General features: G+C 41.6%; 1 protein-coding gene across 1 annotated transcript in view; it reads right to left on the bottom strand.

Annotated features, from left to right (window-relative positions):
• LOC124555399 (dedicator of cytokinesis protein 7) overlaps window positions 1-21,194 on the bottom strand; it is a 258,351-nt gene that overhangs the window by 72,316 nt on the left and 164,841 nt on the right. The window contains exons 26-27 of the mRNA XM_047129295.1: window positions 10,580-10,706; window positions 10,068-10,261 (exon numbers count right to left, since the gene is read on the bottom strand). Coding sequence (XP_046985251.1) covers window positions 10,068-10,261; window positions 10,580-10,706 — 321 coding nt within the window. The remainder of the gene's footprint in view (window positions 1-10,067; window positions 10,262-10,579; window positions 10,707-21,194) is intronic.

Below are 21,194 nucleotides of genomic sequence, written 5' to 3'. Positions count from 1 at the left end.
ATTTCGCAACAATGCTGGTGAACTTTTAAGAGGTTTGCAACACTACATGAATTTGTTACCAAAGTCTCATTTATTTTTAGAGCTATCTGTTTCTCTTCCCTTTTTGGCCCCTCCTGTCTCTGTCTCCACTATATCCCACACAGTTTTTATTTTGTTGCCTGATGAAATTATCGTTTTCTCATAATAAAGCTGCTCCGATTTCTGGATTACTTGCCTCAATATTTTGCAGTATTCTTAGTAATGCAATACAATTCTAACATCAGAGCTGTTCCCAGATAGTAGATACAGTCTCCTTTTTGTCCCACATGATATCTTTTTTCCTTGTATATGCCACGGTTTACGTTTTGACTTCTGTGATATTTGAGTTACCTTTAAGGGAAAACAATTTTCAAAAGAGAAGGTAACTTTATTAATGGATGCTTCGTATTTTCCATTTCAGTTAGAAGTATTATAAATATCTATCCACTTGAGCAATTTCCTGAATTTCTCAATTTTTTTATCCTGAGAAGTTTCAACATTTAACCCAAGATGCTGCATCAGATAGCCCATTTACTAGGGGTTTTGTGATATGACTTTTTTCCCTAGATTTGTCTACAAAGGTCTTATCAATAGCAGTCTCAGAGCATTTGCATAGCCTACATGCAAAGTTCACAGTAGGAATTAAATTGAATGACAGTGTTACTGATTGCAATAATTGTTCAATGACACAGCTTTTCAATAAATCCACATTAAAATCACCAGCAACCATTATTTCCTTGTTTTTTTACCATGAGATGGGACAACAGAGCTTCCAGATTTTTTATGAAGAGATTAAAATTTCCTGAAGGTGATCTATATATCCCTGCTATTATAAAGGACTTACTACGAAATACTACTTCTGTTGCACAAGCTTCCAAGTGCTGCTCTGAGCAAAACTTATTAATATCAACATTCTTTAAATCAAAAGAGTTTCTGACAAATGTTGCAATTCCTCCATTCTCCATATTTTCTCTACAGAAGCAAGAAGCTATCTTGAATCATGTAACATTTGACACAGCTATACCAGTGGTCACATGATGCTCAGAAGGGCAGATTATTTCAACTGGTTTGCTCAACTCTAATTCTTAAATACAAATAAGCAACTCATTAAGCGTACCCTCGTGTCAATTTTTGAGTATCTGTAGTTTCAATTAAGGCTGTCTGCATGAACTGAGTACACTAAAATTTGGTTTCTGGCTGCCTGTTTTATCAATCTGAATGTCATTTTCAGCCCGTCTCCGAACATCTTTTGTTTCTGCCCTCCTTACCCTAAAAAAAACTGCTGTTCTGTCACTTGTAACCACTGGTACTTTATCAACTGTGACAGTGTCCCCCCCCCCCCCCCCCCCCCCCCAAAGTTATTTGCTATTAGCCCAGAGAGTTTTCCCTTCCCTGTTGAGGCGAAGGCAATGCCTAGTATAGTCCCACCTGCTAACAGAGTCAACAGAAACCACACCAATGTGAGACCCCATACCTGATCCAAGCATCCGTTCCACCTCTAAATTAACTCTCCTAACAAAAGAGTTTAAATGAGGCCAGTCATGGTGCATCAGAACAGACACAAGCTCAACATCAGTATGTGGAGATGGAGGAGAAAGTCATTCAGACCCAGGTTGAGAGATATCAACTGGTTGTGAATATTAGGGAGACAAGGTAAATGAGGAAATCTCATAAAGAATACAAGGTCAAAGATAGTTCTCTGTAGTTGCTTAATACACAGTAAAGGTTGCTGAAAAATATATGAGACTGCAAGGAGATATGACAAGATTATTAAATGGAGAAAAACAGCAGCCAAATAAGGGAAATGGCAAACAGGCATTAAGGAATGGTAGCCAGAGAGAGAGAGAGAGAGAGAGAGAGAGAGAGAGAGAATTCAAGAATGAAAATAAATTGCCAAACAATGAAAACATATCACTAAATCTGAAATAGATTGGTAACCAAAGAGAAAAGGCAGAGCTACTTGAGAAACTAGACATGTCATTTACTAATTTGCATGGATTCACAGTCTTTCATTTAAGAACGATCACCACTAAACAAAATTAATATAGGAATGCACACAGAAATGCTGTTTTCTTGGGGACACCCAGTACGCAGTTACTGAGAATGCTCTACAGCATGCCTGAAAAGACCTGAGTGTTTGGTACACCACACGAGCCATTTGGTTCCTTGCACCCAACTTTAGTTTCATTGAACTCTGGAGATATTTACCTGTTACTCCAATAGTTTTTCATATCAAACTACCCTCCTCAGCTCAACTTCCATTAATAAACTCTCCCCCCCCCTTTTTTTTTACATTGGTTGTGCCAGGTTATTTATTCAACATTATGCTCTATTTCTTTTTTCTTCATTTTTTCCTTTCTCTTACCTTTTTTCTTCATTTTTCCTTTCTCTTATATTTTTTCTTCATGTCACCTGTATCTTTTTGGTCTCTCCCCCCCCCCCCCCCACCCCCCACCCCATCTATTCTGCTTCCCCATTAGTTATTAACTGTACTATTCATACCACCACTAATCTCTTTTTCTCAGTCGATATTTACTTCTCACTCTGTCTTGTCTACTCTGGACCAACGCTGACATAGTGCTTACTTATGTAAAATCTTTGACTTCTTATTCTTTGGCATCTCCCCAGTCACCTTTGTTCTCCTTAATCTTCTCAATAAGAGGATTCCTCTCAACTTGGAGTCTGGGTGACACTCTTCTGTTGCCCAACCTTCCAGCATCTATTCCTATTTCCTCCTTAAAGGAAATAATAGTTCTTGAAGGTAGGGATAGCTTTTTCCTATTATGAATGTGTTTATTGGCAGTACTGGAATTTTGTATCCAGAAGTCAAATACTGACCAACCATTATCCCTGCCTGTAATTTAAAAAAATAAACAAGTAGTCTCGTGGTAAGTTGAGCTCTAAACACTGTGGAAACCTATATATTTCCAAGATAACATAATTGTGACTGAGGAAAATGTGCACTTTTACAGCCCCTGGAAATGGGATCTGTATACTGCAGCAAGTAACTTCTCATCACTGTTGTACTACATTGGCTAAGTATTATTTGTAAGGACTTTCATGAATGCTCTCTATGATGTAATATTTTATGAACAATGCCTCTTATTTGACAAGTATTACTCCTCTATCAAAGAGTCTTTTGACTGGTGAAATATGTCTAGCTTTTGTGCACACTGACAAGAAGTCAATGATCATGTTTAGCACTTAAAGAATTTTATCTATACTCCCAACTATTTTGCTAACCATGACACTTTTTGTTAGTTGGCATTATCAGATCTGTACGCAAGAGGAACACATATAAGTATCAGATCAAATTAAAATAGTCCAATGTACTAGGCTGGTTAGCACTTGATACCTTACTATCTTACTCCTACTGCTCTTGTGAAGGGATCCAATTAAGGCAGCTGCAGAAATGAGCCATGAGGAAAATTAAATGATAAGCTTACCAATCTTGTATACTATACTATTTTAGATTGATATGCTTCTTGCACTTGTTCCTCTTGTGTACAGATCTGATGCTGAATGCAGTTATTAATATGAGTCATAAGAAAAACTGAGTAATGAAATAACTGGTGGTCTAGACAAAATTCATTGTTTAAGGGCTGAACATGATTGTTGACTTCTTTACAGATTTTCTGTTCTACATTGTGGTTTAATATATGTTAGCAGTTTATGTGTATGAACTATGTATAGTCTGTCAGATAACGATCTACATTACACAGGTGACAAACATTATGCACACAAAGAATGAGTCTCCTTACCAATTCACCCAAAAATCTTTTACATGTTGAAGGTCTCTTTATTCTGCCTTCATGCAAATGAGAAGTAGAAAAATATTGCATTAAAGGACACATAACATATTACCATAGCATTAAAAAATTACAAATTATAAATACCCGTATAACTGTCTGCGTAAGTCAATTCAAAGGTCAGAAGGAGGCAATGGCACACCACCTCCAACAGGACCATGCATGAGAAAACATTGTGGTGTTCACAACAGCCTTCGGGTTCAGATGAGGCTTATTAAAATTAGATATCAGCTTCTTTGTATGGAAGTGTTGTGATTCCCAGGGTTAACAAAAAACTTCTTAAAATACAAGTTACATGATGGGTACTTAAAAGAGTTGAAGATGTCAAAAGGGCAATACTTAAAGCATATAATCTTGTGAGAACTTTGGAACTTTGTTGCAACTGTATCAGACATATGAAACTGACAATGTTGTTCCATCTATGATGGTAAATAATATTTATTAGTCCACTGTTAGCTAGCAGGTAAAGGAAAGTTATCAGAGCCAAGTCTCCAAAATATACACTTAAAAGTTTTCAAACTGATAACCACAAACATGTAAGCTAAAAAGGACAAAAACACCAACCATCAACACTGAAAACACCAATTTAAAAATCACAATCAGTAAATGATGACTACCATATTTACTCGAATCTCAGGTGCACTTTTTTCCGGTTTTTGTAATCCAAAAAACCGCCTGAGGCTTAGAATTGAGTGCAAAGTAATTGGAAGTCCTGAAAAATGTTGGTAGGTGTTGCCACAACTAACTTCTGCCGTCGAACATATGTAGCGCTACAAAGGCATGCTTTGCAGGCACAAAGATAAATACTGGCGCCAAAACCTCTGCGTCAGTAAATAAATTAAAAGAAAAGGTAGAAGAATGTAAACATTATGCCATTCATGTTTGCTGCTATTTCATTTAAATCCTGTCTGCCTAATAAACTACGAAACTAGAGTGAGACAACAGCAAACGCAGAAGAATATACATATCATGTCATGTTTATATTCGTGTTATGCTGAATAGTGATACAGTCAGAGATGAAGCATGGCAACTGACTAGATTTATAAATCTAAAATGACTCTTATTTATGTGCAGAATGTAATGTACTAAAGAGGTGTCTGCAAAGATGTTCGAACGGAGAAAATTTTTCGCTAAACTCTCGTTCAGAATAACTTCTATCATATGCAGTGTATTTTTTGGTTCTTGTTGATCATTATCAAAGAAAGCAGTGTAAGTAGCAACAAATAGCAGTCTCTTGCCATTGTTTCGCTTATGAGACAATTCCTCTTTTTTTTCTTTTTTTTTTTTTAATTGTAAGCCGCAGTAGCGAGCACAAAAGCAAGCCATGCCGCGAGCGGTGATAGGTCGTAAACACTCATTATCAGAATGCGACAAACAATGCATGACACAGTACAATAATGCATTTTCAGCTTAGAGTGACGTAAACACCTATAACAAAGAGAACGACACTTATCAGATCAAAGCAAAATAAGCAATCGATTCGAGCGAGGTGGCACAGTGGTTAGACACTGGACTCTCATTCAGGAGGACGACGGTTCAATCCTGCGTCCAGCCATCCTGATTTAGGTTTTCCGTGATTTCCCTAAATCGCTCCAGGCAAATGCTGGGATGGTTCCTTTCAAAGGGCACGGCCGACTTCCTTTCCCATCCTTCCATAATCCGATGAGACCGATGACCTCGCTGTCTGGTCTCCTTCCCCAAAACCCACCAACCTAAGCAATCGGTTCAAACAGACGAAGCATGTGAAAAAGTAAGGGTACCCGACGGAGTGGCTGACACATAGCAATGGCTACTTGGTAAAGCTGAACTGTTAAGCTTACGACTCAAACCATACTACTGTAGCTGTATCTTCATCCATTCAACCTAAATTGTGTCTCATGTTACAATGGACCAACCTTGTTTCGATTTGGAGGTGCGGTCTAAAACTTTTCTCTCCCCTTGAATTTCGAATATCAAATTTCAGGTGCGGCTTTAGATCCAGGAAAATTTTTTTTCCTTGGTTTCGAGTTTCATTTTTCATGTGCAGCTTAGATTCAAGTGCGGCTTAGATTCGAGTAAATATGGTATAGCATGGTAGAAACATATACAGATGAAACCTAGTACTTTCATAAAAAAAGTCCCTCTTTGGTTCCATGCTGGAAAAGAAAGATATGAAACATTTGTACTGAGAAGGCAACACTATTCAGAATCCTGGTTTAAGAATGAATTTCTACATATTTACTAGTCTTGCTATAAGATGGCTATCACTCAATCTTAGGGAACTTATCCTTCCAGTCAATAGTATCCAATGACTTTTTCGGTTCTCTTTTTGTATCCAATTTAGAGATTAAAAGTAGTTTTTCAAAAGAATCAAGTGTGATGTGCACTTTCACATGTTCCTTTAAAAAATGAAAAATTTTGATAAATATTACTTATATTATCTCAAAAGGAGAAATCCACAAGGGTGGAATTGACTTTTTGAAACCACATATGTGGTGGTGCAGCTTAGGGTTCCAGGTATCACACCCTGCAGCCATTCGTCAAAGTATGGCCCCATTTGTGAGAAATCGATGAAAAAAAATTCAGAATTTCACATGATGCTCTAGAGCCTTAAAATGTTAGTATTGCGTAGAGCTGTGGTGTAATGTAGTGGTTAAGATATATTCCTGACGTGCAGAAGGTGCTGGGTTCAATTCCCATCAGGTGCTTTGAAACTTTTTTATTTTTAAATCTTTATTGAAATAACTTTGATCATTATTTTTGTTCAATGAACTGGTTTAAATATTTTTTTCTTTCTTTTTTCCCTTCTCATTTCTAATCCTTTGTTACATCATTTTAAACACTGCATTAACTTTTCCATTTGCTCTCATTTTTTTCTTCCATCATTTTCTTTTATTTGGAATCTTTATCCAAATGTTTTTCATTACTTACATGTATTAGCTTTGATTTCATTTCTTCAGTTTTATCATCCTATATTTTGTCCACGTTATTGAATCCATTATTTCTATTCCTGATTTTGGCTCAATTATGTTTACTTTATAATCTCTTTTTTTTTCATTTCAATCATTATCAGAATTATTTTATTCATAGTGCAATAAAAATTTACATTTTAAATGTTTTTGTGATGATTACAATACAAAAAATTTACATCTTTTAACAAAAAACAGTTCTGACAATTACACAACCAACATAAATTATTTCATTGTTTGTTTTTAACTGTTATATGCCAGAAATTTCAAATCTTTAAATATTATGACAGCTAAATGAAAATAAATAAACAGATTCCATATGAAAAAAGAAGATAGGAAAAAAGTAAGAGCAAAAAAAGTCAATAAAATAATGAAAATGCTGCAGCAAAGGATCAGAAATTAAAAAAAATTACATTTCAGCCAATGAACAGAATAAAAATAATTATAAAAGTCATTTTGATAAAGATTTAAAAATAAAAAATTTCAAAGCACCTACCAGGATTGGACCTACAACCTGATGTGCAATCAGGGCGTACCTTATCCACTATGTTACACCACTACTATGCATAGTAAAATTATTTTTAAGCCCTAGAGCAGGGGCGGGCAAACGTTGCACGTGGCTCATGAGCGCACAGCGTTGCACGTGTGCTGCTCGCATGCAATCGTCGAATGGGGCAGTGGCGACAGCCGGCAGGTTGTGGCAGTGTAGTACCAGGCTAAGCTACGGACGTTGATGCAAAGCGACCACTACGTAGTGAACGTTGTATTTGAAGTATCGGAAAATGCAGAGTGAATCAAGGAAACGGAGAAATGGAGATTTGCTATCTTTTAAAAAGAATGGGAGAATCAATTTTTCTTTGTACAAAAACGTGAAAATTCAAAATGTTTAATATGTGGCAGTATTCTCGCTGGTCAGCGGAAGTTTAGTATTGAACGCCATTATAATAAATTTCACAAGGACGAGTACAATTTGCTGTCGGATTCTGAGCGGATGGGGAAATTGACTGAACTTAAGAAGAGCGATCTGACGATACTAGATGAATCTGATGTAAGTTGCTGTTGTCACGAGAGATCTGCGACTTTCTTTCGTCGTGTCTCTCATCTAACTGATTTTACATTTTATGGAGCACTGTTTTCAATTTTTCAGGACGACAACAATGATAGCCCAGCGGTATGTGCAAGTTATAAGATTGTGCTTAATATAGCGAGAACTGGAAAACCATTTGCTGAAGGTGAGTTTATAAAGGAGTGCATCAATGACGCTGCTGATTTACTTTGCCCACTGAATGCAAATCAGTTTTGAGCTATCACTCTTTCTCGGCGGACTGTAAGTCGTCGTATAAGTGCCATGGCAGGTGACGTAACCGTCAATTAAGGAGTGCAGTGCAGGAGTTTATTGTTTTTTCTATCGCACTTGATGAGTCCACAGATATTTCAGACACCGCGCAATTAGTGATTTATGTCCGCGGCGTGGACACTGCTCTGCACATAACAGAGGATTTTTTAGATATGATATCTTTAAAAAGCACGACCACCGGCGCAGACATCCTAAAAGCCGTTGAAGAAGCTGTCGATTCAGCTGGCTTAAACTGGGAACGTTTGGTGTCAGTGACAACAGACAGAGCACCTGCAATGAAAGGGGAACAAATGGGATTTCTTGGATTACTCAGAAAAAAACTACAGCATACAGAAGAATCATTGGACAGCATCCACTGCATTTTGCACCAAGAAGTACTCTGTGCAAAAGCAGCAAAACTGGGGGACATCATGTAAGTGGTTATTCGGGTAGTTAATTATTTAAGATGCCACGGGCTTACACATAGACAGTTTCACGCATACTTAGCTGAAATTGGGGAAGAGTATGGTGACATACCATACCACAGTGAAGTCCGCTGGCTTAGACGCGGTAATGTACTCAAAAGATTTTTTGAGCTGAGAATACCAATAAATCAGTTCTTAAAGGACAAAGGAAGGTACGACTCCAAGTTAGAAGATCCAGAGTGGGTTGCCGCCCTTGCATTTTTAGTGGACATTAAGGGACTCATGAATGTACTGAACACAAGTTTACAAGGAGCGAATCAGTTAATTTGTGAAATGGCTGAAAAGGTGCAAGCTTTCACTAGCAAGCTTGATCTGTGGGAAAGACAGCTCTCGTCAGGAAACACAGTCCATTTCCATACTCTGTCTACTGTGCGAGAACAGAATTGCAAAGAATATGTTTCCGTACTTAATGCAATAAAAGAGGAATTTCTCAAGCGATTTGGGGATATATCATATTTATCCCAAGCATTTGAATGGTTCTCGAGACCATTTGCTGTTTCTGTAGATGATATTCATCCCAATTTGCAAATGGAATTAATAGATCTACAGTGTAATTCACGTCTGAGAGACAAGCTCCTTTTGGCAAGACGTGTAATAGACTTTTATCACGATTTTCCACAGCAAGAGTTTCCTCGTCTCCATCGTGAAGCCGCGAAGATAATGTCAGTGTTTGGCTCGACATACGTTTGTGAGAGATTTTTTTTCTGTTATGAAAATTAATAAGTCTCGGTTAAGAGCAAACATCAGTGATGAAAATTTACGTAACTGTTTGCGTTTGTCTGTATGTAGAAATTTTGTTCCAGACATTAAACGTACTGTAAACTCTACCTGTGATAATTAAATAAAACCTATCGTAGGTAAAAGGCACTCTTTCAAACCATAATTTCTTTCAAGCACTTCTACTACCCTTATTCCTTCATTCAGTAAAGCAAGCTAGGAAACAAACCGCATTACAGAGGAAGGAGTGGAGAGACAGTATGGTGGGGAGGGGAGAGAAGTGGGTGGCTAGCTTGCCCCTGTGTGCACGCAGAACACCTGTTAACTGCACGCATGCAAGTGCACCACACACGTGCAGGATTCCTGCCCACCCCTGCCCTAGGGCATCATGTTAAATTTCAAAAAAACATTTTTTTACTGGTTACTCACAAATGAGGGTTCACTCTGACTGATGGATCCAAGGTGTGATATCTGGGAGTCTAAAATACAACACTATATATATGGTTTCCAAAAGTTAATCCAATCCCTGGGAACCTTTCCTTGTCAGTGAGAAAATCAGCACAAATAAAGATGGAGTTCACATCAAATCACATAATTGTAGTGAAAGTTGAACATATTTAAAAAGCTAAAAAACCAGTAAAAAGAACTTCCAGTGAAAACATGTTTCAGCAACCTAAACAACCTCCAACTATTTCAGGCTGACTTTTTAACAAATAAGAGGGATACAATTATTGTGCTGATATTTAGTACGCACCTGAACAATTTGCTCCAATGTATCTAGAATAACAAAGCTGACCTCTGTGGCCAGATTTCCTTCTATATGAGCATCTGTCTCAACTTCAGCCCTTGGTCGTTCTGGCTGTTCTGCAGTGGGACGGTATGCCATTTGTTCTTTGCGCCATCGTAATCGATCACCTGGCCAACCAGGAGAAGCTGGAGGATTCTTCTCTGCATGGACAAGGAGAATAATTACATTAATATATGATTCTACAGGGTGTTCCATTTACCTGATGACCGCACAAATGGGAGTGTGTTGCCATCCACCCACCCACCAGAGCCATGCAGGCCTGTCGAATGGGCAGCACTGCATGTGATTTGCTGGGCAACGGAGCGCCCACCGCCCGCTATCTAGAGTGCCACTTGTGCAGTCATCAGATAAATAGAATACTCTGTGTACAAAGGCTTTTCTGGAACTATAAACAAAACACTTACATATGGGAGAACAAAATTCCATAGTTTTCTATTATTATCAACATAAATGCATACCTTTACGTCGCATTATCATTTCACTTCGTGCTGACCCCTGTCCTAGAATTACATCTTCCAAGCGAGATTTGATGTCAGTTGTTTTACGAAAACTTTGTTGTGAGAATCTTTTAATAGCTTTTTTGCCCTGAAACATAGAATGGGGTAAAACAGTGCAAGCAGATAGGGACTTGTACTTATAAAGTCAAAACATCAGTGGAAATCAAACAATGGAAAATCCAGGATGGAATGTAACAATATTAGAGAAGGAAAGTTGCTACTCACCATATAGCAGCGATAGCACACAATTATAGCTTTTTGTTGTGCCTATCGTGACTCAGCATCTCTGCTATATGGCAAGTAGCAACTTTCCTTCTCTAATACTGTTACAAAACATCAGTGGTATTGATTCTATTTACTAAAATGCAACTGACTTGAATCTGCAAACTCTTGCACATTATGCTATATGTACAGAAAAGAGTAAATAACAGAAATGTATAAATGAGTAAAGTAAGGTAATAGGCTATACTCTAGAGAAAGTTAAACTTGTCAGTTAAATTCTAGAACTAAATGTTTTGTTTTGAGATCTAATGGAAAAAATGAGACTGTGAAAGATGGTGGAAGTTCTTAAAATCAGGACTATAGACATCCATAACAGAAAGAGATAATTATCTAAATAAGTACTATGCATTAAGCAATACAGTGTTGGCAAAATAAAACTAGGCTATAATTTTTTTAGAAATCTTACAGAAAATAAAACCCCCAAGTTAATGAATTACATAACTGCTCTTTACAGGAAATGACCACTGTTGGTGGTATTGCAGCACTCTGTATGATTCACAAAACTGTAACATACATACAGTGGCTCAGTTTAAGGTATGACAGCAATAGAATTTTCAGTGTTCTGTTGTAGCTCTCTGAGAAAGTGGCTGTTATTTAAGTATACCTAATCCTTCAAATTTCCACCCAGATAAAAATCACAAGGAAAAAAATCAGGTGCTCTTGAAGGTCATTCAGGTGATTTAGAGAACAGGAGAGTTTACTGCCTTTGCTGACTGCCCTCTCCTCTCCTCATCAAACACCTCATGAACTCATGTGAAGGCTGCATGTGCAGTTGTTCCAACTTGCTGAAAACACAGATGCACTTGTTCTTGGGTGATCTCTTTGTTGTTGAGACTGCATTGTCATGAAATTCCAGAAATAATTTTTGGTCAGTTTTATTTTGATCACCTTGTATCACAAAGACATCTTCAATTACTTATATGCCCATTTGAAAAACTCCTTTAAATCAAAGAAACTGGTTGTGACATCTCCGGTCAAATCAGGATGTCAGTTTTACTGGAATATTACTCAGACATTCTGTACTCTCTGCTAAAATTACTTAGTCTGTTTTACAGTATATATTTACAGGAATTAATTGGATCTGTTTAGGTCCTAATAAACCAATATTTTTAAGGCAGTAGACAGAGTTTTTAACTAATGAAATACATATCTTCTACTGTCTCTGTTTGCTAAATGAAAATAATATGGATTTTTGAAGATATTTACATTAAGTTTTTTATATATTTAAGTTAGGGCATTGTCCTAGCTTATGTAAGAGATTTGTCAAACATCTTTGACAGTGTAATATGGGCCTTAGAGACGGAGAACATGCTCAGATTAGGAAGAATGGGAAATGAAATCGGCCATGTCTATTTCAAAGGAACTATTCCATCATCATGTTTCACCTTACAAAAATAGTAAATTTATTCAAATATAAACTTTGTTGTGACCCATCATTCATGGCTCATAAACAACTGTTCATAATTTAATAGACAAATAAATCTTTTGTTAAGGGCACTTATCATAACTGAATCCACATGAATAACTAGCTATTCCACCTCCTCACTCAGCAGCATAAGATTAGTCTATCTGTTTTCATTAAGGCATATTTGCTAGGCTATGGTTACTTTGGACTTATTCACATAATATGATGATTATTGCAGTAGCCACCAGAAAGATCGCGGGAGGCGCACATTGGCACAGCGTGTCACGCACGGTAGTTGCCGCAAGTAGAGTCCCGTCCACCAGAGGGCACGCGAGAATTCGGACGCGACCTCTGCCGGCATAACAACAACAACAACAACAACAACAACAAGAACAACTCCGGCAGCATGGGCCATGCACACAGTTAACATCGGGCATGCCTAGGACACAGTCCCGATCTACGCTAAGTGAAGTGCGACGTAAACGTGAACAGTGTTACTACACAATTGCCGACGAGTAGGGTTGTTCATTCGCATGTTGCGTCGTCGTTCCGGTTTCGCAGCTTCTCCACGGCATGGAGGATTTGGTGCGGGTTTTGGTTGCGCAGCAGACGGAGCTCATGGCCACCATGAAACAAGAGCTTCCGGCGTTGCACTCCACGCCGTCTGCTCCGGCGCAGTTCCCTCCTCCCATTCCCCCGTATGACGAGACGGCGGAGGATTGGGACGCATATGAACATCGCCTCTGGCAGCATTTCCAGGCGTTTCATGTTGCCAATGCGGAGGTATGTCGTGCTCTCTTCTTGTCTTGGATATCTCCCTCGCTGTATCAAGTTTTGCGGCAGCTAGCGCCGTTGCAGGAACCCTCGTCCTTGTCTTTTGACACATTGTGTTCATTGCCGTATTCATATTATCGCCGCCGCACGCATGTTGTGGCGGCTAGGGTCGAGTTCTATCAATGCAAGAAACAGCCCCATCAATCTTACCGGGCGTGGGCCGCTACCCTGCACGGTCTTAGTCACAAGTGTCATTTTGTCACGGAGCAGTCGCGAGAGTCGTATGCCCACGTTATGGTACGCGACGTCATTGTTCGTTCGGCCCCTGATAGGGAGGTCCGGCAACGGGCCCTGCAGTTAGAAGACCCTTCCCTCGAGGAAGTCCTGTCCATTGCTCAATCATATGAAGTCTCTCACGCACCAGGTCAACAGCTGGAACCGTGGTGCGATGTCGCGGAGATTCAGGGCGGCACGGCCGCGTCTACTGTGCCCGGGGTGGACGACGTGCGAGCGGTACAATCCGTCCGTTACGGCCGCTCCCGCACGGCGCGTAAACAGAATTCCGGCCGCCGGCCCCTGTTGACGTCCTGTGCGTCGTGCTATATACATCATGATCGGTCTGAGTGCCCCCAGCGTTGGGCACTTTGTCGCAAATGTAATAAAAAAGGTCACATTGCTAAAGCTTGCCGCTCAGCCTCAAAAGAATTGAAGGAAGCAGGTACAGAGGATATGGACGTTGACATTCAGGAAGTTTCATCGGGCCAGGCTCCCGATGCATCGGCACGCAAACTCTTTATGGAGGCGTCGGTTCGGTCGCGCCGGTTACAACTGCAAGTAGATACAGCCATGGCAGTTTCGTTGTTGAATGCACGAACTTATTCCGACCTTGGATCGCCCCCATTGGCGCCAGTTTACCGGCATCTACGCGGTTATGGTAAACAGTTCATTCCCCTACTGGGTCAATTCACTACCGACGTGATTTACAAATCAATCACTCGACCTATTACTTTTATTGTTGTCAGTGATGCGAGCTTCGCTAACCTTTTTGGCCTGGATGCCTTTCAAGCTTTCGGTTTTTCTATCGCTGACAACATACAGTTGGTCTCTGAAGACGTTCCCTATCAATCATTGGAATCTTTGATCTCAGACTTTCGCGATATTTTTGAGGAGGGCCTGGGGCATGTTTCAGATTTTGAAGCTCACTTAACGTTGAAGGCGTTGGCTCGCCCGCGTTTTCTACACGCGAGGCAGATCCCCGTGGCTCTCCAACCTCAGGTAAAGGAAGAGCTAGACCGGCTGACAGCCCTAGGGGTTCTTCCCATTTCTTGCAGTGAGTGGGCTTCGCCCCTCGTTATTGTAAGGAAGCCCTCGGGAAAATTACGTCTTTGTGGCGATTTCAAGGCCACCATTAATTCCCAATTGGTGGTGGACACCTATCCTTTGCCTCGTGCTGATGAATTGTTCTCCGCTGTGGCGGGAGGCCAATATTTTTCGAAAATCGATCAGATACCACTTGATGAGGACTCCAAACGGCTGGCGGTCGTCAACACCCCGTTTGGCCTTTACCAATACCAGCGGTTGGCCTTTGGAATATCCAGTGCCCAGGCGATATTCCAGCATTATCTTGAGCATGTCACGTCGACAATCCCTCATTGTATTAATTACCTGGATGACATAATTGTCACAGGCCGCAGCACGAAGGAACACTTGCACAACCTTCGCACCCTCTTTCTCAAATTCAGGTCTGTGGGCTTGCGTTGCAACCTGCATACGTCAACCTTCTTCCAACCGTCCATTGAGTATGTGGGCTACACTATCTCTCGGCACGGCATCCAGCCACTAGGAAGTTTGGTCCAAGGTATCGTCAACCTTCCTCGGCCCGCTTCGCTGAAAGAGTTACAAGCTTTTTTAGGCAAGATAGCCTATTACCACCGGTTCATTCCCAGGGCTTCCACTATAGCCCACCCCTTGTACTGCCTTCTGCACAAGGGTGTTCCTTTTGATTGGTCGCCTGCATGTGAGCGAGCGTTCACCTCGTTGAAGGGCCTCCTCACGTCAGCCCCTTGTTTGGTTACTTTTGATCCCCATAAGCCGTTGGTCCTGGCTACAGATGCTTCACAGTATGGGGTGGGGGCGGTCCTGGCCCATCGCAATGCAGATGCTTCCGAGCAACCACTGGCGTTTGCGTCTAAAACTCTTAGTCCCACGCAGGCCCATTACTCCCAGGTGGAAAAAGAGGCTTTGGCCATTGTCTACGCTGTTACCAAGTTTCACCCTTTCTTGTATGGCACGAAGTTTCAGTTAATCACTGACCATAAGCCGTTAATATCGTTATTTGGCCCCGCCTCTCAGATTCCGGATAGGGCGGCCCACAGACTACAGCGCTGGGCCTTGTTCCTCTCTAAGTACCATTATGACATCATTTTCGCCCTACAGGACAGCATGCCAATGTCGACGCTCTTTCCAGTCTTCTGGTGGGTCCGGATCCTACGTTCAATCGCGAGGAGATTATGTGTTTTCATTTGAATGTGGCGTCCCGCCAAGCGGTTGATGGCTTCCCGATCACTAGTTCTCGAGTCGCCAGGGAAACGGCAGCTGACCCGGTTCTCCGGCAAGTAGTTCGCCTCATTCAGCAGGGGTGGTCATCCCGCCCTCCGGGCCGGGCCTCGAACCCTCTTCGTAATTATTTTCTTCTACGGGACCGCCTCTCGGTCTTGGAAGGAGTTCTCCTTCTGGCTACCGATGATACAGCTCCTCGCGTGGTTGTTCCTGCAAGTTTACGAAGGGAGGTCCTCACGTTATTACATGCGGGGCACTGGGGTGTTTCCCGTACTAAAACCTTGGCACGCAGACATGTGTACTGGCCCGGTATTGACAGAGAAATTGAGCACTTGGTGGCCGCCTGTTCCCAGTGTGCGAGTCAACAAGCATCTCCCAGGGCAGCGTTCTCTTCATGGCCGCCGGCAACCCAAGCATGGGAACGTGTTCACATCGATTTTGCGGGCCCGTTTCTCAATGGCTTTTGGCTCATTGTCATTGATGCTTATTCCCGATTCCCATATGTGGTTCGCTGCTCCTCAACCACTTCAGAAGTTGCAATCCAGGCACTAGCAAAAATCTTTTATGTGGAAGGTCTGCCACTTTTATGTGGAAGGTCTGCCAATCACCCTGGTCTCGGACAATGGACCGCAGTTTATTTCGCAGACCTTCCAGGATTTTTGTAGGCGCTTCGGTATTCGGCACGTTTGCTCTCCCCCCTTCCATCCACAATCGAATGGGGAAGCCGAGCGCATGGTGCGCACATTTAAGACGCAGATGAAAAAGTATGTGCACGAATTTCCTGCGGAGGAAGCATTGACGTTTTTCTTGACAGCATACCGGACCACACCAATGGGAGAACGCAGCCCCGCAGAGCTCCTCCATGGGCGTCAACCTAGGACTCTGCTGCACCTCCTCCGGCCTGGTCCTCGCCAGTCTTCACAAAACGGAGTACCTGGCTTTCCACTGGGTAAGTTGGTCTGGGCCCGTGAGTTTGGTCGCAATCCATGTTGGATACCGGTGGTGGTCCTGTGCCGAAATGGCCGCCGGCTCTATACCTTGCAGGCGGGGGACCGGGTGGTATGTCGTCACCAAAATCAGCTACGTCCACGTTTGGGCACCCACCCTCCACCCTCTCGGACACCGGCTTCCCCATTGCCGGCACCTGTGTTGGTTTCACAGGGGACGTTACCTCCACTCCCCGCTGTGACTCTGCCGCACTATGATGGTTCTCAGCCTTGGCAGCCTCCAGTAGCTCCAGCACCGGCATAGCCATCGTTCGAGATGCCCCAGCGAGAGCCGGCCCCCCTAGCAGGCCCGGTTTCTCAGGAGGCTGGTTCACCTGTGGTCGTCCCTTCCCCTTCGTCCCCACCACAGGGTCTTGCCCCTCCCAAGGTGGAACAGGATACGGAGTTCGACAGCTTGTCGCCCGTTCTGTCCCGGGCCCCGGTTGTGGGACGACGGGGGCCTCTTCGTGTGGGTCACTTCCAGCCGTATTCGAAGGTTCCGGCTCGAGGGTTGGCAGATCCCCTCAACTCTGGCCATCCAATGGATGTGGAGGTCATCGCTCCTGCCCGACGCTCCACCTTCCGACGCAGTGGATCACAGTGGCTTCATCCCCCCGAAGGAGGAGGAGTGCAGTAGCCACCAGAAAGATCGCAACAACAACAAGAACAACTCCGGCAGCACGGGCCATGCACACAGTTAACATCGTGCATGCCTAGGACACAGTCCCGGTCTACGCTAAGTGAAGTGCGACGTAAACGTGAACAGTGTTACTACAATTATAAAAAGCTATTACAATTAAACTGGCAAATGTAATTACTGCCAACTCTTACGTGTGTTGTAAAATTTGGTTTTTCCAGATGAAATGTGTTAGTCTGTATGACCTTCACTGTAGATTTACTAAAAATCTTGAAGCATCAAGAAATCATAAATTTAGTAATGGAAGAAAGTGATGGGGGATAAAAATTGTAGAGGGTGAACACAAACAGATACAGGGTGCAGTAGTTACTGTATACAGATGTGATTCGAGTTACACAAGATAGATTAGTGGAGAGGAGGGTCTCAACCAAAGGCTTTGTCAATCCTGTGACAGTCTTGGCTTCAGGTTTGCTTTGTCAATCCTGTGACAGTCTTGGCTTCAGGTTTCTGGACCTGTGTTATCAGGTGGAGAATTATAGGTCTCCCATTGAAAGATCAGGTGTGCACTACATAAAGGAAGCAGCTACTTGGGTAGCAGAGTACTCGTGGAGCGTGCATGGGTTTTTTTTTTATGCTAAGCAGCAGTTTGAGGTACTATGATGAATAAAAAAATGGCTCTGAGCACTATGGGACTCGACTGCTGAGGTCATTAGTCCCCTAGAACTTAGAACTAGTTAAACCTAACTAACCTAAGGACTTCACAAACATCCATGCCTGAGGCAGGATTTGAACCTGCGACTGTAGCGGTCTTGCGGTTCCAGACTGCAGCGCCTTTAACCGCACGGCCACTTCGGCCGGCTACTATGATGAATACTCATCAGATGACATGTACCAAATTCTACTGTGTATTCTTTCAGAATAAGATACAGAGCTCTCATTTATGGTGTTCCCAGCAGTAAATTAAAGTGAGATAAAATGACTTGTCATATGTGAGATCTGTTACCCATTTCAGTTACTATCGTATCTCATACTTTGAAGCTTTCTAGCATACACAGTTTCACTCCACCTTTCAGTTGGCAGAAACTGGCAAAAATCAGAATCCTTCAGTCAAATAGCATATTTTCTTCAGCACCCACTTGCCAACTTTTGGTACCCTACAATACCGCTGCAAGCAAAGTGCAGCAAAAACTCCATTGTTGAATATAAGTTAACTGTGTAGGCAGAAGCTGTGTGAACCATGCACACTGATGACACGATCCGAGTTGTGCCTATCTAGCAGTAGTCTCTACATCATCATGATACTTAGACGCAATGACACTGTCACAACAACACACATTTACAGCCTCAGGTTGAGAGGAAGGCTTCTTCTCATAGGCAGAAGACAGGAACATGAGGAGTACAAGAACTCATGTATCTCTCCCGGTTCATTATTAAATCATTTTCCTGTTTGTTTATTCCTTTTTGGTTAGTTTTTGTCCCCCCCCCTCCCCCCCTCTCCCACCTGTGCCACTGGTGGGGGCCATCCTCGCCATGGTCTCAGTACGGTCCTGGGTATACCACAGAAAGTCCTAAACATAACTGAAGACTGCATGATGGCTACAAACATTGTGTACTCCACAAGGGAAATCTTACAGTCAATAGAGACAAAAACTGAAGTCGGGCAGGGACATATTTTGTCACCAACACATTTTCTACTTGTCCCTGACTCAGCTACAAGAAGATTAACAGCAGGCACAAGAAGAGGAATCCAATGGGGAATCCATGAATGTCTGTAGGATTTGGACTTCACAGACTGTTCACTCAATGGCTGACAATATGAAACATGATTTAAATTCTCTAAAAAAAAGAAGCAGAGCTTACTGGCCTCATGATAAATATACATAAAACACAGGAAATGAGAGTAAATTCTGGGAACATGGAAGAGCTTCTGTTTACAGGGGAGCAGGAGGTGGAGACTGTGAACTCATTCCTGTACCCAGATAGTGTGGTGACTTAAGGTGGTCTAGCTGGAGAAGATGTGAAGAAACACAAAAAGAAATTCTGTCTTCATACAATTATATACAATACGGTGAAACAGAATCATCACATAGAAACAAAAATTTATATCTTTAATAGAAATGTGAAGGCTGACCTCCCGTATGCCAGTGAAATTTGGGCCATACTCAGAATAGACCATCATCACAGTTACAGAGTTTCATACATAGGTGTCTCTGGCACATCGCAAATAGCTGGCAACTAGAAAAACCAAGTAACAAAGAGTTCTGGAGGAAAACTAACCAGATACACATAGAACAGTGGTTTCCAAAATTTTTGCGCCTTTGGCACCCTTGACCTGGACATAAGCATTTGTGGCTCCTCTTGAATATGACATCTGACTCAAAGTGTGGGATAATTAAAAAAAAATAGTGATATGAATAGTAATTTCTTTATTAACTGTTGGCATGTCATATATTAATCAACTTTTAATATTATTACATCTTATTCTTGTAACAAAATCAATGGAAAGGATGAACTTACATCTTCATCATCAGTTTTTCAAAACTCGGTAAAAGACTGGACACTGCGACTCGCATCCCTCTCTTTCCATTCATTCGCAAACTGTATTTTATGTTCATAACTGTCAATGCCAAAAAACCTACCTCATGTAAGTAGGGAGATATCAAAACCCTTGGGATCTTTTTACCTACTTGCACATACTCCTGCGTCACCAAGTACCAAAACACAAGCAGTGATGAGGAATGAACTCTGGTTTCAACGTGTAGTCTGAAGAAATAGCAATCAACTGCTCTTGTTGTTCAGTGCTGATGGATGTTCTATACTGTAAGGGTCTTCGATCTAGTTATGTTGGCCAACTTCTTCTGGAAAGTACTTCAGAAAGTAATAACTGACTTCAATTACATGGTCCACAAAAACAGACTTCAGATCTTTCTTCAACTGAAAGTCATTGTCTTCTAAATCCATGCAAAGATCAAGCAAAACATAATGTATATGTGTATCATCAAACTTTTTCTTCCACAATAGCTGTTTACTTTTGACAGCCGAAATTTTATCCGACTGTTGCAAAATGTTAGTCTCATTAGCCTTTGGAGGAATTGTAGCTTCTTTAGTGACAGCTTTTTTCCCTCAGTGATTTCTTTTAACTTGTGGGGAAAGTATTCTCTTGGTTTGCTTACAGCAGTACCATAATTTGACTCAAAATGTTATCTCATTTTATTAGGAAGAATGCTTTCAGTAGCCAGTACTTCGAAACAAATGATACGAGGAGTGTTTGAAAAGTCCATGCAAAATCCAAGCGATGGCACCACCGGCACGTATCGAGGTCATGTTTAGTTAGTAGCATCTTTGGAAAGAACGCAAACCAAGTTTCAGCCATATTGGTCTATTTCTTTGTGTTTGGCATTCGTGTGAATCAAGGCAGTCGAGTGATTGTCAAAAAATGGACGAAAAAGAATTTTGTGTGGTGATAAACATTACTTTATGAAAGGCAAAACGTCTCAGGAGACTAAAGAGAAGCTTGATAAACATTACGGTGACTCTGCACCTTCAATTATAACAGTTTATAAATGGTTTCAAAATTTTTGGAGTGGCCATATGGGCACAAGTGATGCTGAATGTTCTGGACACCCTGTGGAGGTTATGACTCCAGAAATCATTGATAAAATCCATGATGTGGTGATGGATGACAGAAGACTTAAGAAGTGTGAGATGTTAGGGCTGTAGGCGTCTCGAATGAATGGGTACATAATATTTTGCATAAACATTTGGACATGAGAAGGCTATCAGCAAGATGGGTTAAACGATTGCTCACACTTGACCAAAATTGGAATCATGTGAAGTGTTGCAAGGATGGTTTCAGCTGTTCAGGAAGAATCCACAGGACTTCAAGTGTCGCTTCAACACTGTGGATGAAACATGGATATGTTACTATACTCC

The sequence above is a fragment of the Schistocerca americana genome, chromosome X (assembly GCF_021461395.2).
Source record: "Schistocerca americana isolate TAMUIC-IGC-003095 chromosome X, iqSchAmer2.1, whole genome shotgun sequence".
Classification (NCBI taxonomy): Eukaryota; Metazoa; Arthropoda; class Insecta; order Orthoptera; family Acrididae; genus Schistocerca; species Schistocerca americana.
This window is presented reverse-complemented; position numbering and strand designations above follow the sequence as displayed.